The sequence below is a fragment of the Oncorhynchus tshawytscha genome, linkage group LG17 (genome assembly GCF_018296145.1).
Source record: "Oncorhynchus tshawytscha isolate Ot180627B linkage group LG17, Otsh_v2.0, whole genome shotgun sequence".
NCBI classification, from domain to species: domain Eukaryota; kingdom Metazoa; phylum Chordata; class Actinopteri; order Salmoniformes; family Salmonidae; genus Oncorhynchus; species Oncorhynchus tshawytscha.
The window spans coordinates 23,107,104-23,127,848 of record NC_056445.1 but is presented as its reverse complement, the minus strand read 5'-3'; the positions used below and the strand labels follow the sequence as shown (position 1 = coordinate 23,127,848).

The window sequence follows — 20,745 nt, the reverse complement described above, 5'->3', positions numbered from 1 at the left end:
CCTGTCTGTCATAATGTGTTCTGCTAATAACACACCAATACCTGTCTGTCATAATGTGTTCTGCTAATAACACACCAATACATGTCTGTCATAATGTGTTCTGCTAATAACACACCAATACCTGTCTGTCATAATGTGTTCTGCTAATAACACACCAATATCTGCCTGTCATAACGTGTTCTGCTAATAACACACCATACCTGTCTGTCATAATGTGTTCTGCTAATAACACAATACCTGCCTGTCATAATGTGTTCTGCTAATAACACAATATTTGTCTGTCATAATGTGTTCTGCTAATAACACACCAATACATGTCTGTCATAATGTGTTCTGCTAATAACACACCAATACCTGTCTGTCATAATGTGTTCTGCTAATAACACACCAATACCTGTCTGTCATAATGTGTTCTGCTAATAACACACCAATACCTGTCTGTCATAATGTGTTCTGCTAATAACACACCAATACATGTCTATCATAACGTGTTCTGCTAATAACACACCAATACATGTCTGTCATAATGTGTTCTGCTAATAACACACCAATATCTGTCTGTCATAATGTGTTCTGCTAATAACACACCAATACATGTCTATCATAACGTGTTCTGCTAATAACACACCAATACATGTCTGTCATAATGTGTTCTGCTAATAACACAATATATGTCTGTCATAATGTGTTCTGCTAATAACACACCAATACCTGTCTGTCATAATGTGTTCTGCTAATAACACACCAATACCTGTCTGTCATAATGTGTTCTGCTAATAACACACCAATACCTGTCTGTCATAATGTGTTCTGCTAATAACACACCAATACATGTCTGTCATAATGTGTTCTGCTAATAACACACCAATACATGTCTATCATAATGTGTTCTGCTAATAACACACCAATACATGTCTGTCATAATGTGTTCTGCTAATAACACACCAATACATGTCTATCATAATGTGTTCTGCTAATAACACACCAATACCTGTCTGTCATAATGTGTTCTGCTAATAACACACCAATACCTGTCTGTCATAATGTGTTCTGCTAATAACACACCAATACCTGTCTGTCATAATGTGTTCTGCTAATAACACACCAATACATGTCTGTCATAATGTGTTCTGCTAATAACACACCAATACCTGGCTGTCATAACGTGTGCGTTGAGTTTTTTAGTACACAGATGTTATACATTGTTGTTCATATTCTATGAATGCTAAAATGCTCAAAACTAGCTGTGTGATTTGTGGAACTTCTCACGACTAGCGATGAATCTTATGGTGAATGTACGTGACGCAGTTATAGAGTCTATCGATTAAATACTGGACAGTCAATGATCAGAAACTAAGTTGCTTGTTCATTTTCACTGCAGCCTGTTCTCACACAGAAACATACAAGTGTATAGGCATACACGCCCCCCCCACACACACACACACACACCACTACTGCTATCCTAGCAGGAGGTTCTGTGTTTCTGGGTTCTGTGTGTGTGTCTGTGTGAGTGAGAGGGGGGGTTCTGTGTGTGTGAGTGACAGGGGGTTATGTGTGTGAGTGATAGGGGGTTCTGAGTGATAGGGGGTTCTGTGTGTGTGTGTGTGTGTGTGTGTGTGTGTGTGTGTGTGTGTGTGTGTGTGTGTGAGGGGGATGGAGAGACAAAGATAGTGAGATGGAAAAGAGAAATGAAGAAGATGAGTTTTAAAAGACAGCTTTGATAGGCAATAGACTGCGGGAGAGAGAGAAGCAGGGTTGAGGAACTAAGGGAAAAAGAGAAGACCAAGATGTAGAGACAGAGACGGGAGAGAGAGAGGGAGAGACGGGAGAGAGAGAGAGAGAGACGGGAGAGAGATAGAGAGGGAGAGAGAGAGACGGAGAGAGACGGAGAGAGAGAGAGAGAGAGAAACAGAGACGGGGAGACAGAGACGGGGAGAGAGAGAGAGAGAGAGAGAGACGGAGAGAGAGACGGGGAGAGAGAGAGACGGAGAGAGAGAGAGAGACGGAGAGAGAGAGAGGACGGAGAGAGACGGAGAGAGAGAGAGAGAGAGAGAGAGACGGAGAGAGAGAGAGAGATAGAGAGAGAGACGGAGAGAGAGAGAGAGAGAGAGAGAGACGGAGAGAGAGAGAGAGAGAGAGAGAGATGGAGAGAGAGAGAGAGAGAGAGAGAGAGAGAGAGAGAGGGAGAGAGAGATGGGGAGACAGAGACGGGGAGAGAGAGAGACGGAGAGAGAGAGAGAGAGAGAGACGGAGAGAGAGAGAGAGACAGACAGGGAGAGAGAGAGAAGCGGGACTGAGGAACAAAGGGAAAAATATAATAGTAAGACATAGAGAGGGAGAGAGAAGCCCTCTTGTGGCTAACACTTCACAGCCAACTGACCCATCTCTCACTCTCTCTGGCATTAGCACTGGGAGAGAGAGATCCTCCACACATGCACACTATATCCTTGGATGGGCACAGCCTCCCTGTTTTTAAGAGAGAGAGAACTTTCACACCTTCCCAGTATTCCAAAAAGCTATTTGCCAGGAAGCATGTGGTTCCATTTAAAAACGCTGTGGCAATGTTCAACACACACACCCCACAGGCAGTAACCTCAGCTCACACTCATGACCTCTGACCTATGTCATGGCTCAAAGAGAGGGCAATGTTGCACCTGGTGAAAGGCTGGAGGTGTCCCCTCTTTAGGCATTTTATCCCTCTATAAAGTTACAGCAGCAGTCTAGCGTACTGATGTGTCTTAGCTTATTTTTGTTGTTTGGGTCTAATTGTGTTGTTGTCCTGGGGCTCTGTGGAGTCTGTTTGTGAACAGAGCTCTAGGACCAGCTTGCTTAGGGGGCTCTTCTCCAGGTTCATCTCTCTGTAGGTGATGGCTTTGTTATGGAAGGTTTGGGAATCGCTTCCTTTTAGGCGGTTGTAGAATTTAACGTCTCTTTTCTGGATTTTGATAATAACAACGGGTATCTGCCTAATTCTGCCCTGTATGCATTATTTGGTGTTTCACGTCGATCACAGAGGATATTTTTGCAGAATTCTGCATGTAGAGTCTCAATTTGGAGTTTGTCCCATTTAGTGAATTCTTGGTTGGTGAGCAGACCCCAGACCTCACAACCATAAATGGCAAATCTCTCGCTCTCTCTCTGTATCTTGCAGTGCATGCTGGGAGGTTTTTAGAGTTTGAGTGTTTAGTGTGGAGGGCTCAGTCCTAACTTGCTTTCTTGATTCTGTCCCTGGATTTTTCTTTCAATTTGTATTTTCTATGGTGGAGGGTTAATGCACTATTTGATTTAGCGGTATCCACAGGTTTTTTCAAAATTAGGGTGGAACAGGACAGAGTTTTTTCCTGGGGTTTGGAAGGTGTGGTGTGCGCGATGGCTTCTCAGCCTAGCGTGGAAGAGACGCTGTCGTTACGACATGGATTCACCTGTGTTCCTGAGAATGGAGTTAAGGTGGAGGAGGTTCTGCTCGCAGTCGGTGAACAGGTAGGAGCTGAATTTATAAATTCCGCTTCCAGAATGAACAAAGCTGTGGTTGTGTTCATGAAAAGAGCAAATTTGGTGGTAGGCTCATTGCTAGTGGAATATTTGTAAGCGGTGTGTGTGTGTTCGACCAGGGTGGTAGTCGCAAATTTTCCTCAGTTTATTACGGATGATCATATCAGGAAAGAGCTGAGTCGTTTTGGTAAGTTTGCTAGCGGTTTTCGTGTCCTGTCAGCAGGCTTTCAGGCAGATGCTGTTAAGCATGTTTTTTCGTTCTGGCGGCAAGTGTTCATGTTTCTGAATAACAATGAGCAACAGCTAAATGTGCATTTTAAAGTGGTGCACGGGGAGGGGCCCTACGCAGACAACATGGAGATAAGGAATAACAAAATATATTTATTAACTAAAGTAAACTAAATACAATTAACAATGGTGTGTGTAGTCAGTAATCAGTAGTGTAAGTGAGTGGTTGCCTGCATAAATGTGATAATGAGGGGTGTTGAAAGGTGCCAACGCAAACAACCAAAACAGCCACAAAAATTCCACAACCAAAATCCATCAGTGTGTCTGCATGGAGAGAGTCTCTTCAATGAATGTGGAATTTATCCCGGGACACACCCGAGCCCAGGTGTGTCCCATTTCTCTGACGACCCTCCTGGCTCCGCCCACCGATCCTATTAAGGAAAACAAGAGCAAAGAGACAGAATACAGCAGACAGAGTGGGAGGGTCGTCACACTCTGCATTAAGGTGAGGAACATTAGGAGCCTAAGAGGAGTGAAGGCACATCAGTGGCAGGGGGTATGGGGGGCGGAGAGTATGGTGGGTTTTAGGTGGAAGAGGCTCCTCAAACCCCCAGTACCAAAGAGGTCAAGGGACCTCCAGTGGAGGGATCTACGTGGAGCCCTGGCCACTAACAGCTGGTTGGCCCGGGTTGAACCGGGAGTCAGACAGGGGTGTCCTTTCTGTGTTATGAGAGAAACTGTGATTCATGTGTTTTCTGTGTGCACCAGGTTAATGCCTTTAATGTCTCTGTTGGAATGTCTGTGTGAGAGGTTGGGGGTGGTGTTTAGTGTTGGAATGTCTGTGTGAGAGGTTGGGTGTGGTGTTTACTGTTGGAATGTCTGTGTGAGAGGTTGGGGGTGGTGTTTACTGTTGGAATGTCTGTGTGAGAGGTTGGGGGTGGTGTTTACTGTTGGAATGTCTGTGTGAGAGGTTGGGGGTGGTGTTTACTGTTGGAATGTCTGTGTGAGAGGTTGGGGGTGGTGTTTACTGTTGGAATGTCTGTGTGAGAGGTTGGGGGTGGTGTTTACTGTTGGAATGTCTGTGTGAGAGGTTGGGGGTGGTGTTTACTGTTGGAATGTCTGTGTGAGAGGTTGGGGGTGGTGTTTACTGTTGGAATGTCTGTGTGAGAGGTTGGGGGTGGTGTTTACTGTTGGAATGTCTGTGTGAGAGGTTGGGGGTGGTGTTTACTGTTGGAATGTCTGTGTGAGAGGTTGGGGGTGGTGTTTACTGTTGGAATGTCTGTGTGAGAGGTTGGGGGTGGTGTTTACTGTTGGAATGTCTGTGTGAGAGGTTGGGGGTGGTGTTTACTGTTGGAATGTCTGTGTGAGAGGTTGGGGGTGGTGTTTACTGTTGGAATGTCTGTGTGAGAGGTTGGGGGTGGTGTTTACTGTTGGAATGTCTGTGTGAGAGGTTGGGGTGGTTTTTACTGTTGGGATGTTTATAATGGGGTACAGGTATTCAAATAAAGAGAAGGCCAAATCTGCTCAGGCAAAGTTGGCTATTTGGCTAACAAGGAGGAACAGGGTCAAAGGTGAGGGGGGGTAACAGACCGCCTTAGGGTGGAATTTGAGTTCTATATAATGTGTGGAGATGTTCCAGGAGATATGGTGTGTCGGGGGAGGGGGTTAGACATACGGTTGTAGAAGTGGTGAGGTTTTGGTTATTGTGATGTGTGGAGATGTTCCAGGAGATATGGTGTGTCGGGGGAGGGGCGGGGGGTTAGACATACGGTTGTAGAAGTGGTGAGGTTTTGGTTATTGTGATGTGTGGTGATGTTTTGTATAGTGGGGTAGAGGGCAAGATGAGTAAGGTACATGTATGCTGTACAGTACAGGATATACTTAGGTGTTTTATTTTAAGGGGGGTTTAATGAAATTATAATGCTTCATCTCACTCACGAGAGAGAGAGACCTTTCCATCTTTACATCCCTCTGCGGGTTCCGGTTCCTGTCTGTATAAGGCGTTTGGTCTGGTAGAACAGGGCTTCTCAACCTCAGTCCTGGCCCCTCCCCCTGGGTGCTCGTTTTGCTTTTTGCTACACAGCTGATTCAAATGACCAACTCATCATCAAGTTTTGATGATTTAAATCAGCTGTCTAGTGCTAGAGCAAAAAACTAACTGTGCACCTAGGAGGAGGGGCCAGGACTGAGGGTGAGAACCCCTGTGCACCCAGGAAGAGGAACCAGGACTGAGGGTGAGAACCCCTGTGCACCCAGGAAGAGGAACCAGGACTGAGGGTGAGAACCCCTGTGCACCCAGGAAGAGGAACCAGGACTGAGGTTGAGAACCCCTGTGCACCCAGGAAGAGGAACCAGGACTGAGGGTGAGAACCCCTGTGCACCCAGGAAGAGGAACCAGGACTGAGGGTGAGAACCCCTGTGCACCCAGGAAGAGGAACCAGGACTGAGGGTGAGAACCACTGTGCACCCAGGAAGAGGAACCAGGACTGAGGTTGAGAACCCCTGTGCACCCAGGAAGAGGAACCAGGATTGAGGGTGAGAACCCCTGTGGTAGAAGAGGGGGTTGTTTACCCACAAGAGACACTTCACATGAATGAGGTTCCATTGATTTTCTGCCGGCAGAACCATGTCCAATGCATGCAGAGATTAGTCAATTCAATGGTTACGGCTCACTGACTCATAAACACACACTCACACACACGCAGGTATACACAGACACCTGCATATTCACACAGAATTCATAGGTATACATTACAAACAATAACTCAAATGAAACAAGCATTTATAAACTGACATACAACTCTCTCCTGTTCATGCCACATAAGCATAGCATAAACAGCTCTGTATGTGCATGAATTTGTGTACGGTGTTTGTGTGGGTATGTGTGTGTTGGTGTGACGTGTTCAGTGTACATGTTTGTGTTCAATGTACCCAGTAGTAAACAGTGGGCTCGGCCTGCTTTACAACCATCCCATAACCTCCCATACCCTCCAATACCTTCCAATAACCTCCCACTAAAAGAACAGACAGCTTCTAGCCTGTTAACCATCTCTCTCTTTCTACCTCCATCCTTCTGTCTCCCTTGCTGTCCTCTTACCTTTCTCTCATATTCTGTCTAAAATGCTTCTTCCTCTCTACCTCCCTCTTCTATACCTACCTCCCTCCCTCTTCTATACCTCCTTCCCTCTTCTATACCTCCCTCCCTCCCTCTTCTATACCTCTATCCCTCCCTCTTCTATACCTCTCTCCCTCCCTCCCTCTTCTATACCTCTCTCCCTCCCTCCCTCCCCCTCTTCTATACCTCTCTCCCTCCCTCCCTCTTCTATACCTCTCTCCCTCCCTCTTCTATACCTCTCTCCCTCCCTCTTCTATACCTCTCTCCCTCCCTCTTCTATACCTCTCTCCCCTCTTCCCTCTTCCCTATCTAACTCTCTCCCCCTCCCTCTTCTTCTATACCTCCCTCCCTCCTCTATACTTCCCTCCCTCCACTATACCTCCCTCCTCTATCCCTCCCTCCCTACCTCCCTCTATACCTCCCTCCCTCCCCCAATCCCCCTCCTCCACTATACCTCCCTCCTCCACTATACCTCCCTCCTCCACTATACCTCCCTACCTCCCACCCCCTCCTTCCACTATATCTCCCTCCTCTAACTCACTCCCTCTATACCTCCCTACCTCTCCCTCCCTCTCTTCCACTATATCTCCCTCCTCTAACTCCCTCCTTTATATCTCCCTCCTCCTCCACTATACCTCCCTCTATACCTCCCCCTCCCTCCACTATACCTCCCTCCTCTAACTCCCTCCTCTATAACTCCCTACCTCCCTCTATACCTCCCTCCCTCCACTATATACCTCCCTCCTCTAACTCCCTCCTTTATATCTCCCTCCCTCCCTCCACTATACCTCCCTCCTCTAACTCCCTCCTCTAAATCTCCCTCCCTCCCTCCTCTATACCTCCTTCCCTCCACTATACCTCCCTCCTCTAAATCTACCTCCCTCCCTCCACTATACCTCCCTCCTCTAACTCCCTCCTCCAAATCTCCCTCCCTCCCTCCCACTATACCTCCCTCCTCTAACTCCCTCCTTTATATCTCCCTACCTCCCTCTATACCTCCCTCCCTCCACTATACCTCCCTCCCTCCACTATAACTCCCTACCTCCCTCCCTCCACTATAACTCCCTCTTCTATACCTCCCTACCTCCACTATACCTCCCTCCCTCCACTATACCTTCCTCCTCTAACTCCCTCCTCTATAACTCCCTACCTCCCTCTATACCTCCCTCCCTCCACTATACCTCCCTCCTCTATAACTCCCTACCTCCCTCCCTCCACTATACCTCCCTCCTCTAACTCCCTCCTCTATAACTCCCTACCTCCCTCTATACCTCCCTCCCTCCACTATACCTCCCTCCTCTATAACTCCCTACCTCCCTCCCTCCACTATAACTCCCTCTTCTATACCTCCCTCTATAACTCCCTCCCTCCCTCCCTCCACTATACCTCCCTCCTCTAACTCCCTCCTCTATACCTCCCTCCCTCCCTCCTCTATAACTCCCTACCTCCCTCCTCTATAACTCCCTCCCTCCACTATAACTCCCTCCTCTATACCTCACTCCCTCCATACCTCCCTCCCTCCCTCCACTATAACTCCCTCCTCTATACCTACCTCCCTCCCTCTCTCCACTATACCTCCCTCCCTCCCTCCACTATAACTCCCTCCTCTATACCTCACTCCCTCCATACCTCCCTCCCTCCACTATAACTCCCTCCTCTATACCTACCTCCCTCCCTCCACTATACCTCCCTCCCTCCCTCCACTATACCTCCTTACTCTAACTCCCTCCTCTATAACTCCCTCCCTCCCTCTCTCTATACCTCCCTCCTCTATACCTCCCTCCTCTATACCTCCCTCCTCTATAACTCCCTACCTCCCTCTATACCTCCCTCCTCCTAACTCCCTCCTCTATAACTCCCTACCTCCCTCTATACCTCCCCCCCCCTCCACTATACCTCCCTACCTCCACTATACCTCCCTCCTCTAACTCCCTCTATACCTCCCTACCTCCACTATACCTCCCTCCACTAACTCCCTCCTCTATACCTCCCTACCTCCACTATACCTTCCTCCTCTAACTCCCTCCTCTATACCTCCCTACCTCCACTATACCTCCCTCCTCTAACTCCCTCCTCTATACCTCCCTCCCTCCTCTAACTCCCTCCTCTATACCTCCAACTCCCTCCTCTATACCTCCCTCCTCTAACTCCCTCCTCTATAACTCCCTACCTCCCTCTATACCTCCCTCCCTCCCTCCACTATACCTCCCTACCTCCACTATACCTCCCTCCTCTATACCTCCCTACCTCCACTATACCTCCCTCCTCTAACTCCCTCCACTATACCTCCCTCCCTCCCTCCACTATACCTCCCTACCTCCACTATACCTCCCTCCTCTAACTCCCTCCTCTATACCTCCCTACCTCCCTACCTCCTTCTATACCTCCCTCCTCTAACTCCCTCCACTATACCTCCCTCCCTCCCTCCACTATACCTCCCTACCTCCTCTATACCTCCCTCCTCTAACTCCCTCCTCTATACCTCCCTACCTCCTTCTATACCACCCTCCTCTAACTCCCTCCACTATACCTCCCTACCTCCTCTATACCTCCCTCCTCTAACTCCCTCCAATATACCTCCCTACCTCCTCTATACCTCCCTCCTCTAACTCCCTCCTCTATACCTCCACTATACCTCCCTCCTCTATACCTCCCTACCTCCTTCTATACCACCCTCCTCTAACTCCCTCCACTATACCTCCCTCCCTCCCTCCCTCCACTATACCTCCCTACCTCCACTATACCTTCCTCCACTAACTCCCTCCTCTATACCTCTCTACCTCCTCTATACTTCCCTCCTCTAAATCCCTCCTCTATACCTCCCTCCTCTAACTCCCTCCTTCTATACCTCCCTACCTCCTTCTATACCACCCTCCCTACCTCCTTCTATACCTCCCTACCTCCTTCTATACCACCCTCCCTACCTCCTTCTATACCTCCCTACCTCCTTCTATACCACCCTCCCTACCTCCTTCTATACCTCCCTACCTCCTTCTATACCACCCTCCCTACCTCCTTCTATACCTCCCTACCTCCTTCTATACCACCCTCCCTACCTCCTTCTATACCACCCTCCCTTTACTACCTTCCTCCCCTCTTTCTCCATAGTAAAACCAAACAGCTGTTACTCCTGCATGCTCTTTTTATTGGTTTTATTTAACTAGGCAAGTCAGTTATTGCATCCTCAAATAAAACTGTAGTAAACACCAGCATGGCAATCCCCACCCACACACACACGCACGCACGCACACACCCACACACGCACCCACACACAACACCCTGTATATATTACACTAGTCACCAAGATATAGTATCCACTAAACTAGTGTAATATATACAGGGAGTTGTTTATTGGATACGATATCTTGGTGACTAGTGTAATATATGCAGGGTGCTGTTTCTGGTGCAGGCAGTGTATTGCCAAGATAAATTGTAGCCACACACACACACACACACACAGAAACAACAACATAACACACACACACACACACACACACACACACAAACAATATTGTGTAAATAATCTGTGACTTACATACAGTTGAAGTCGGAAGTTTACATACACCTTAGCAAAGTCCATTTAAACTCAGTTTTTCACAATTGCTGACATTTAATCCTAGTAGAAATTCCCTGTCTTAGGTCAGTTAGGATCACCACTTTATTTTAAGAATGTGAAATGTCATAATAATAGTAGAGAGAATGATTTATTTAATATTTTTCACATTCCCAGTGGGTCAGAACTTTACATACACTCAATTAGCATTTGGTAGCATTGCCTTTAAATTGTTTAACTTTGGGTCAAACGTTTCAGGAAGCCTTCCACAAGCTTCCCACAATAAGTTGGGTGAATTTTGGCCCATTCCTCCTGACAGAGCTGGTGTAAGGTATGCAGGCCTCCCTGCTCGCACAGACTTTCTCAGATTTGCCCACAAATTGTCTATGGGATTGAGGTCAGGGCTTTGTGATGGCCAGTCCAATACCTTGACCTTGTTGTCCTTAAGCCATTTTGCCACAACTTTGGAAGTATGCTTGGGGTCATTCTCCATTTGGAAGACTAATTTGCGACCAAGCTTTAACTTCCTGACTGATGTCTTGAGATGTTGCTTCAAGATATCCACGTAATTTTCCTTCCTCATGAAGCCATCTAGTTTGTGAAGTGCACCAGTACCTCCGGCAGCAAAGCACCCCCACAACATGATGCTGCCACCCCCGTGCTTCACGGTTGGGATGGTGTTCTTCGGCTTGCAAGCATCCCCCTTTTTCCTACAAACATATGATGGTCTTTATGGCCAAACAGTTCTATTTTTGTTTCATCAGACCAGAGAACATTTCTTCAAAAAGTACGATCTTTGTCCCCATGTGCAGTTGTAAACCGTAGTCTGGCTTTTTTATGGAGGTTTTGGAGCAGTGGCTTCTTCCTTGCTGAGTGGCCTTTCAGGTTATGTAGATATAGGACTTGTTTTACTGTGGATAGAGATACTTTTGTACTCCATTTCCTCCATTTTCACAAGGTCCTTTGCTGTTGTTCTGGGATTGATTTACACTTTTCGCACCAAAGTACGTTCATCTCTAGGAGACCGAATGCATCTCCTTCCTGAGCGAACAGTACAGTATAGTGTACAACAGAACATAGTGTGGTACAGAATAGTGTGGTACAGAATAGTGTAGTACAGAATAGTGTAGCACAGAATAGTGTAGCACAAAACAGTGTGTAGTACAGAATAGTGTAGAACAGTGTGTAGAACAGAACAGTGTGTAGAAAAGAATAGTGTGTAGTAAAGCACAGTGTAGAACAGAACAGTGTGTCGTACAGAACAGTGTGTAGTAAAGAATAGTGTAGAACAGTAGTGTAAAACAGAAGTGTGTAGTACATAAGTGTAGAACAGAACCGTGTAGAACAGAAGTGTGTAGTACAGAATAGTGTAGCACAAAACAGTGTGTAGTACAGAATAGTGTAGAACAGTGTGTAGAACAGAACAGTGTGTAGAAAAGAATAGTGTGTAGTAAAGAATAGTGTAGAACAGTAGTGTAAAACAGAAGTGTGTAGTACATAAGTGTAGAACAGAACCGTGTAGAACAGAAGTGTGTAGTACAGAATAGTGTGTTGAACAGAATAGTGGGTAGAACAGAATTTCGAACAGAACAGTGTGTAGTACAGTATAGTGTAAAACAGAACAGAGTATGGTACAGAGTAGTGTAGTACAGAATAGTGTGCTAGAGAATAGTGTAGTACAGAACAGTGTGTAGTAAAGGAGTGTGTAGTACAGAATAGTGTAGAACAGTGTGTAGAACAGAACAATGTGTAGTACAGTATAGTGTAGCACAGAACAGTGTAGAACAGAACAGTGTAGAACAGAACAGTGTGTAGTACAGCATAGTGTAGAAAAGAACAGTGTCGAACAGAATAGTGTGTAGTACAGCATAGTGTAGAACAGTAGTGTAAAACAGAAGTGTGTAGTACATAAGTGTAGAACAGAATAGTGTGTAGTACAGAATAGTACAGAACAGTGTGCCGAACAGAAGTGTGGGATCTTTCTCATGGCTACCCATGTATTTCCATGTAAATATAACATTTGGAAAGTAATAAATATATAGATATTTTTCAAAGCATTCATGATTTGCGTAAATGTAATATACTAAGTATTACTCTTGAAATGTGAAATGGTATTACATTTGGTGAAGATAAGCATTTCTCTACGGCTGGCGATGCTTTCCTCCTGGCTAACCCTACCCCGGCCAACAGCTCACACCCCCCGCAGCTACTTGCCCAAGCCTCCCCAGCTTCTCCTTCACCCAAAACTAGATAGCAGATGTTCTGAAAGAGCTGCAAAACCTGGACCCGTACAAATCAGCTGGGCTAGACAATCTGGACCCTCTCTTTCTAAAATGATCCGCCACCATTGTTGCAACCTCTATTACCAGTCTGTTCAACCTCTCTTTCGAATTGTCTGAGATCCCTAAAGATTGGAAAGCTGACGGGGTCATCCCCCTCTTCAACAGGGGGAGACACTCTAGACCCAAACTGTTACACACCTATATCCATCCTGCCCTGCCTATCTAAAGTCTTCGAAAGTCAAGTTAATAAACAGATCACTGACCATTTCAAATCCCACCGTACCTTCTCCGCTGTGCAATCTGGTTTCCGAGCCGGTCATGGGTGCACCTCAGCCACGCTCAATGTACTAAATGATATCATAGCCGCCATCAATAAAATATTGTACTGTGTAGCCGTCTTCATCGACCTGGCCAAGGCTTTCGACTCTGTCAATCACCGTATTCTCGACAGCCTTGGTTTCTCAAATGACTGCCTCGCCTGATTCACCAACTACTTTTCAGGCAGAGTTTAGTGTGTCAAATCAGAGGGCCTGTTGTCCAGACCCCTGGCAGTCTCTATATGGGTACCACAGGTTTCAATTATCGGGCCGACTCTTTTCTCTGTATATATCAACGATGTCGTTCTTGCTGCTGGAGATTCTCTGAGCCACCTCTATGCAGATGACACCATTCTGTATACATTTGGCCCTTCTTTGGAAACAGTGTTAACTAACCTCCAAACGAGGGTCAATACCATACAACTGCTCTTAAACGCAAGTAAAACCAAATGCACCATTTGCTGCCCGCACCCGCCTGCCCGACTAGCATCACTACTCTGGACGGTTCCGACTTTGAATATGTGGACAACTACAAATACCTAGGTGTCTGGCTAGACTGTAAACACTCCTTCCAGACTCATATTAAACCTTTCCAATCCAAAATTAAATCTAGAATTGGCTTCCTATTTCGCAACAAAGCCTCCTTCACTCACGCCGCCAAACATACCCTTGTAAAACTGACTATCCTATCGATCCTCGACTTCGGCGATGTCATTTACAAAATAGCTTCCAATACTCTACTCAGCAAACTGGATGCAGTCTATCACAATGCCATCCGTTTTGTTACCATAGCCCCTTACACCACCCACCACCGCGACCTGTACGCTCTAGTCGGCTGGCCCTCGCTACATATTCATCTACAGACCCACTGGCTCCAGGTCATCTATAAGTCTATGCTAGGTAAAGCTCCACCTTAGCTCACTGGTCACGAGAACAACATCCACCCGTAGCACGTGCTCCAGCAGGTATATCTCACTGGTCATCCCCAATGCCAACACCTACTTTGGCCACCTTTCCTTCCAGTTCTCTGCTGCCAATGACTGGAACGAATTGCAAACATCGCTGAAGCTGGAGACGTATATTTCCCTCACTAACTTTAAACATCTGCTATCTGAGCAGCTAACCGATCGCTGCAGCTGTACATAGTCTATCTGTAAACAGCCCACACAATCTACCTTCCTCATCCCCATATTGTTTTTAATGTACTTTTCTGCTCTTTTGCACACCAGTATTTCTACTTGCACATCACCATCTGCTCATTTATCACTCCAGTGTTCATTTTCTAAATCGTAATTACTTCGCTACTATGGCCTATTTATTTCCTTACCTCCTCACGCCATTTGCACACACTGTATATAGACTTTATTTTTTTCTATTGTGTTATTGACTGTAAGCTTGTTTATTCCATGTGTAACTCTGTGTTGTTGTTTGTGTCGCACTGCTTTGCTTTATATTGGCCAGGTCGCAGTTGTAAATGTGAACTTGTTCTCAACTAGCTTACCCGGTTAAATAAAGGTGAAATAAAATATATATAAATAAAAAAAATAGCACATTATGACTTGTTTAGGACTCGAAACTCAAAGTTTAGGACTTGGGACTTGACTCAGACTTGACTGTCTTGACTTGGGACTTGACTTGGGACTTGAGTGTTAAAACTTGACTTACTTGTGACTTGTAAAACAATGACTTGGTCCCACCTCTGGTGTGTAGTACAGTATAGTGTAGAACCGAACAGTGCGTAGTACAGTATAGTGTATAACATAATAGGGTGTAGTACAGTATAGTGTGTAGTAAAGAATAGTGTGCAGTACGGAATAGTGTGTAGTACAGAATAGTGTGTAGTATACAATAGCGTGTAGTACATAAGTGTGTCGTGCAAAATAGTGTGTAGTACATAGTGTGTAGTACAAAACAGTGTGTAGAACAGAACAGTGTAGAACAGAATAGTGTGTGGTACATAGTGTGTAGTGCATAAGTGTGTAGCACAGAACAGTGTGTAGTATAGAACAGTGTAGAACAGAATAGTGTGTAGTACATAATTGTGTAGTATATACTAGTGTGTAGTACAGAACAGTGTGTAGTATAGAACAGTGTAGAACAGAATAGTGTGTAGTACAGTATAGTGTAGTACAGAACAGTGTAGAACAGAATAGTGTGTAGTACATAATTGTGTAGTATATACTAGTGTGTAGTACAGAAGTGTAGAACAGAACAGTGTGTAGTACAGTATAGTGTAGAACAGAATAGGGTGTAATACAGTATAGTGTAGAACAGAACAGTGTGTAGTACAGTATAGTGTAGAACAGAACAGTGTGTAGTACAATATAGTGTAGAACAGAACAGGGTGTAGTACAGTATAGTGTAGAACAGAACAGTGTGTAGTACAGTATAGTGTAGAACAGAACAGTGTGTAGTACAATATAGTGTAGAACAGAACAGTGTAGAACAGAACAGTGTAGAACAGAACAGTGTAGAACAGAATAGGGTGTAGAAAAGTATAGTGTAGAACAGAACAGTGTAGAACAGAACAGTGTGTAGTACAGTATAGTGTAGAACAGAACAGTGTGTAGTACAGTAGAGTGTAGAACAGAACAGTGTGTAGTACAGTATAGTGTAGAACAGAACAGTGTAGAACAGAACAGTGTGTAGTACAGTAGAGTGTAGAACAGAACAGTGTGTTGTCACCTGCTGGTTGACGCGGCAGTGTGAGGGCCCGTGGTGGACGAGGATACGGACGATGTCTACGTCTCCACGCCAGGCGGCCAGGTGCAAGGGGAAGCAGCCCTTACTGTCAGCCACATTGGTGGAGGCTTCAAACTGGAGCAACTTCAACACCACGTCTCTGAGGAGGAGAAGGAGGGAGGAGGAGGATGGGGGAGGATGGCGGAAGCGGAAGGGGATAGAGAGAGAGGAGAGCAGTAAGGGGAGTGATAGAGAGCGAGGGAGAGAGGGAAGAGGGAAGAGATGGAATAGAGAGAGAAGGGGAAGGATGGGGAGAGAAAGGCAAGAAACCGTAGAGAGAGAGAAAGCATAGAGAGAGAGAAAGCATAGAGAGAAAGCATAGAGAGAGAGAAAGCATAGAGAGAAAGCATAGAGAGAGAAAGCATAGAGAGAGAAAGCATAGAGAGAGAAAGTGTAGAGAGAGAAAGCATAGAGAGAGAAAGCATAGAGAGAGAAAGCATAGAGAGAGAAAGCATAGAGAGAGAAAGCATAGAGAGAGAAAGCATAGAGAGAAAGTGTAGAGAGAGAAAGCATAGAGAGAGAAAGCATAGAGAGAGAGAGAGAGAGAGAAAGTGTAGAGAGAGAGAAGCATAGAGAGAAAGCATAGAGAGAAAAGTAGAGAGAAAGCATAGAGAGAGAAAGCATAGAGAGAGCAGAGAGAGAAAGCATAGAGAGAGAGAAAGCATAGAGAGAAAGCATAGAGAGAGAGAAAGCATAGAGAGAAAGCATAGAGAGAAAAGCATAGAGAGAGAAGCATAGAGAGAAAGTGTAGAGAGAGAAAGCATAGAGAGAAAGTAGAGAGAGAAAGCATAGAGAGAGAAAGCATAGAGAGAGAGAGAGAAAAGTGTAGAGAGAGAGAAAGAAAGCATAGAGAGAGAAAGTGTAGAGAGAGAAAGCATAGAGAGAGAAAGCATAGAGAGAGAGCATAGAGAGAAAGTGAGAGAGAGAGAAAGCATAGAGAGAGAAAGCATAGAGAGAGAAGAGAGAGAGAGAAAGTGAGAGAGAGAGAAAGCATAGAGCAGAGAGAAAGCATAGAGAGAGAGAGAGAGAGAGAGAGAGTGTAGAGAGAGAGAAAGCGAGAGAGAGAGAAAGCATAGAGAGAGAGAAGAGCATAGAGAGAAAGTGTAGAGAGAGAAAGCATAGAGAGAGAAAGAGAGAGAGAGAAAGCATAGAGAGAAAGCGTAGAGAGAGAAAGAAAGAAAATGGAAACAGAGCGAGAAGGGGGAGAGAGAAAGAAAAGTCCTTTACTTGGCCTGAATCATAATGCCAGCTGCATAACCAAGGCTGCCTTGAATGTTTATATGTGTGTGGATTAAAATCATTAGCTGGACTGAAATTAACTCTTCACATTGAAAGAATTAAGTTTGTTGCTTCACCTTTTAGAACGCCACGTGCACATTGAGTGTGTCCCTAATGGCCCCTATTCCCGATATAGTGCACTACTACAGTATATAGGGAATACGGTGCAATTTAGGATGCATACATTGTCAAAACAACGGTCTAAAAGTGTACAGTTAAATGGTTAGTTCCCTCCTTGTTCCCCCCTCATCTAAAGTTCTAAATCACTTCTCTAAGTGTGTGTTTGTGACCTTGTTTTTCACTTGGAGCCTGTACTTTTCACTCTCTCCCTCCCTTTATCTCTGTCTCCTTCTCCCTTTATGTCTCTCTCTCTCCTTCTCTCCCTGCTTCACTCTCCCTCTCCTACTGCAGCTGTTGGAAAGAAGGAAATCCACATTATTGCCTCCAAGGCACAGCATTAATCCGACAGTTTTGCTGAGAAGGGCTAGCCGTCAGACTCATCTTAATCCAACAGCAGGAAAAAAGGGATTTGTGTGTGTGTGTGTGTGTGTGTGTGTGTCTGTCTGTCTGGAAAAGGCAATCACATTGCATTGCACTCACAAGCATGCAAGCACACCTCAAACAAACACTTCCTCACCCCCACCAGCCACCTCTCCACATACACACACACTCTTACCTGTGTCCGTTCAGTGATGCGTGGTGGAGGGGTGTGTACCCTGAACTGTCTGCACAGTTCACATTCAAGCCTCTCCACATGCTGTGGACACAAGACAGACAGACTGTAAGCCAACACGCACCAAGACACAGTCCTTACAATTGTATGCTTTCCAATTGAACTTGATTCTTTTTTCCTGTAATTGAAAATCACACTGAAGTCCACAACAGGCTTTCTATGTGTTGAGCACATGATCATGATAGACACTGAAGTACAAAGAGACACAATATAGAAGCCCTTTTCTTTTAGCCTGATCACAGATCTGTTTGTGCCTTAGCCACATCACAATGACCATCGGAGTCAGCAAGACAGTGCAAACAGATCTGGGACCAGTCTACATTTCTTCTGTGGGATGTGGGACCTCCACGGGGCTAAGATTAGCATGTAACAGACTCGTTTTCCCATGACCTTCGAAGTCTCTCAAGTCAACTTCAATGTTCAATTTTAGGGGCTTTACTGACATGGGACACATATGTTAACATTGCCAAAGCAAGTGAAATAGATTACAAAAGTGAATTAACCAATAAAACATTTAGAGCAAACATTACACTCACAAAAGTTCCAAAATAATAAGACATTTCAAAAGTCAATATATACACAGTTGAAGTCGGAAGTTTACATACACTCAGGTTGGAGTCATTAAAACTCGTTTTTCAACCACTCCATAATTTCTTGTTAACAAATTATAGTTTTGGCAAGTCGGTCAGGGCATCTACTTTGTGCATGACAAGTCATTTTTCCAACAATTGTTTACAGACAGATTATTTCACTTTTAATTCACTGTATCACAATTCCAGTGGGTCAGAAGTTTACATACACTAAGTTGACTGTGCCTTTAAACAGCTTAGAAAATTCCAGAAAATGATGTCATGGCTTTAGAAGCTTCTGATAGGCTAATTGACATAGTTTGAGTCAATTGGAGGTGTACCTGTGGATGTATTTCAAGGCCTACCTTTAAACTCAGTTCCTCTTTGCTTGACATCATGGGAAAAGGAAAAGAAATCAGCAAAGACCTCAGAAAAAAAAATTGTAGACCTCCACAAGTCTGGTTCATCCTTGGGAGCAATTTCCAAACACCTGAAGGTACCACGTTCATCTGTACAAACAATAGTATGCAAGTATAAACACCATGAGACCACACAGCCATCATACCGCTCAGGAAGGAGATGCGTTCTGTCTCCTAGAGACGCAATAAAAAAGCCAGACTACGGTTTGCAACTGCACATGGGAACAAAGATCATACTTTTTGGAGAAATGTCCTCTGGTCTGATGAAACAAAAATAGAACTGTTTGGCAATAATGACCATTGTTATGTTTGGAGGAAAAAGGGGGAGGCTTGCAAGCTGAAAAACACCATCCCAACCATGGAGAACGAGGGTGGCAGCATCATGTTGTGGGGGTGCTTTGCTGCAGGAGGGACTCGTGCACTTCACAAAATAGATGGCATTATGAGGATGGAAAAATATGTGGATATATTGAAGCAACATCTCAAGACATCAGTCAGGAAGTTAAAGCTTGGTAGGAAATGGTCCTTCCAAATGGGCAATGACCCCAAGCATACTTCCAAAGTTGTGACAAAATGGCGTAAGGACAACAAAGTCAAGGTATTGGAGTGGCCATCACAAAGCCCTGACCTCAATCCTATAGAAAATTTGTGGGCAGAACTGAAAAAGCGTGTGCGAGTAAGGAGGCCTATAAACCTGACTCAGTTACACCAGCTCTGTCAAGAGGAATGGGCCAAAATTTACCCAACTTATTGTGGGAAGCTTGTGGAAGGCTACCCGAAATGTTTGACACAGGTTAAACAATTTAAAAGGCAATGCTACCAAATACTAATTGAGTACATGTAAACTTCTGACCCACTGGGAATGTGATGAAAGAAATTCTGACATTTCACATTCTTAAAATAAAAGTGGTGATCCTAACTGACCTAAAACAGGGAATTTTTACTATGATTAAATGTCAGGAATTATGAAAAACTGAGTTTAAATGTATTTGGCTAAGGTGTATGTAAACTTCCGACGTCAACTGTATACAGTGTTGTAATGATGTGCAAATAGTTAAAGTAGAGAAGGGAAAATAAATAAACAAATATAGGTTGTATTTACAATGGTGTTTGTTCTTCACTGGTTGCCCTTTCTTGTGGCAACAGCTCACAAATGTTGATGATGTGATTGCACACTGTGGTATTTCAGCCAATAGATGTGGGAGTTTTTGAAAATTGGATTTGTTTTAAATTTTTTTGTGGATCTGTGTAATCTGAGGAATGTATAGGTCTCTGAAACATTTGGCAAGAGGTTAGGAAGTACAGCGCAGTTTCCACCCCATTTTGTGGGAGGTGGGGCACATAGCCTGTCTTCTCTTGAGGTCTGCCATCTGCTGCCTTTCTCAATAGCAAGGCTATGCTGTATATAGTCAAAGCTTTCCTTAAGTTTGGGTCAGTCACAGTGGTCAGGTATTCTACCACTGTGTACTCTCTGTTTAAGACCAAATAGCATTCTAGTTTGTTCTGTTTTTTTTGTTAATTCTTTCCAATGTGTCAAGTATTTATCTTTTTGTTTTCTCATGATTTGTTTGGGTCTAATTGTGTTGCTGTCTTGGGGCTCTGTTTGTGTTTGTGAACAGAGCCCCAGGACTAGCTTGCTTAGGGGACTCGTCTCCAGGTTTATTTCTTTGTAGGTGACGGCTTTGTTATTGAAGATTTGGGAATTCGGCCTAATTCTGCTCTGCATTATTTGGTGTTTGACGTTGTACACAGAGGATATTTTTGCAGAATTCTGCATGCAGAGTCTAAATTTGGTGTTTGTCCCATTTTGTGAATTATTGGTTCGTGAGTGGACCCCAGACCTCACAACCATGAAGGGCAATGGGTTCTATAACTGTTACAAGTTCTCTCTCTCTCTCTCTCTCTCTCTCTCACACACACACAAAAGTAGAGCCAGATTTGGAACTCTGCATCACGAAGCTTCGAAATGACAAAGTTCCACAGGAGAAATAGTACCTTTTTTTTTTACTCCACACAC

The 20,745-nt window shown here is 44.8% G+C and overlaps 1 protein-coding gene across 1 annotated transcript in view; it reads right to left on the bottom strand.

The window, feature by feature from the left end:
- Positions 1-20,745, bottom strand: part of LOC112237188 (ankyrin repeat and sterile alpha motif domain-containing protein 1B) — a 394,948-nt gene that overhangs the window by 292,496 nt on the left and 81,707 nt on the right. Inside the window, 2 exon segments of the mRNA XM_042299987.1 lie at positions 15,655-15,829; positions 17,684-17,764. Of these exon segments, the coding sequence (XP_042155921.1) occupies positions 15,655-15,829; positions 17,684-17,764 (256 nt within the window).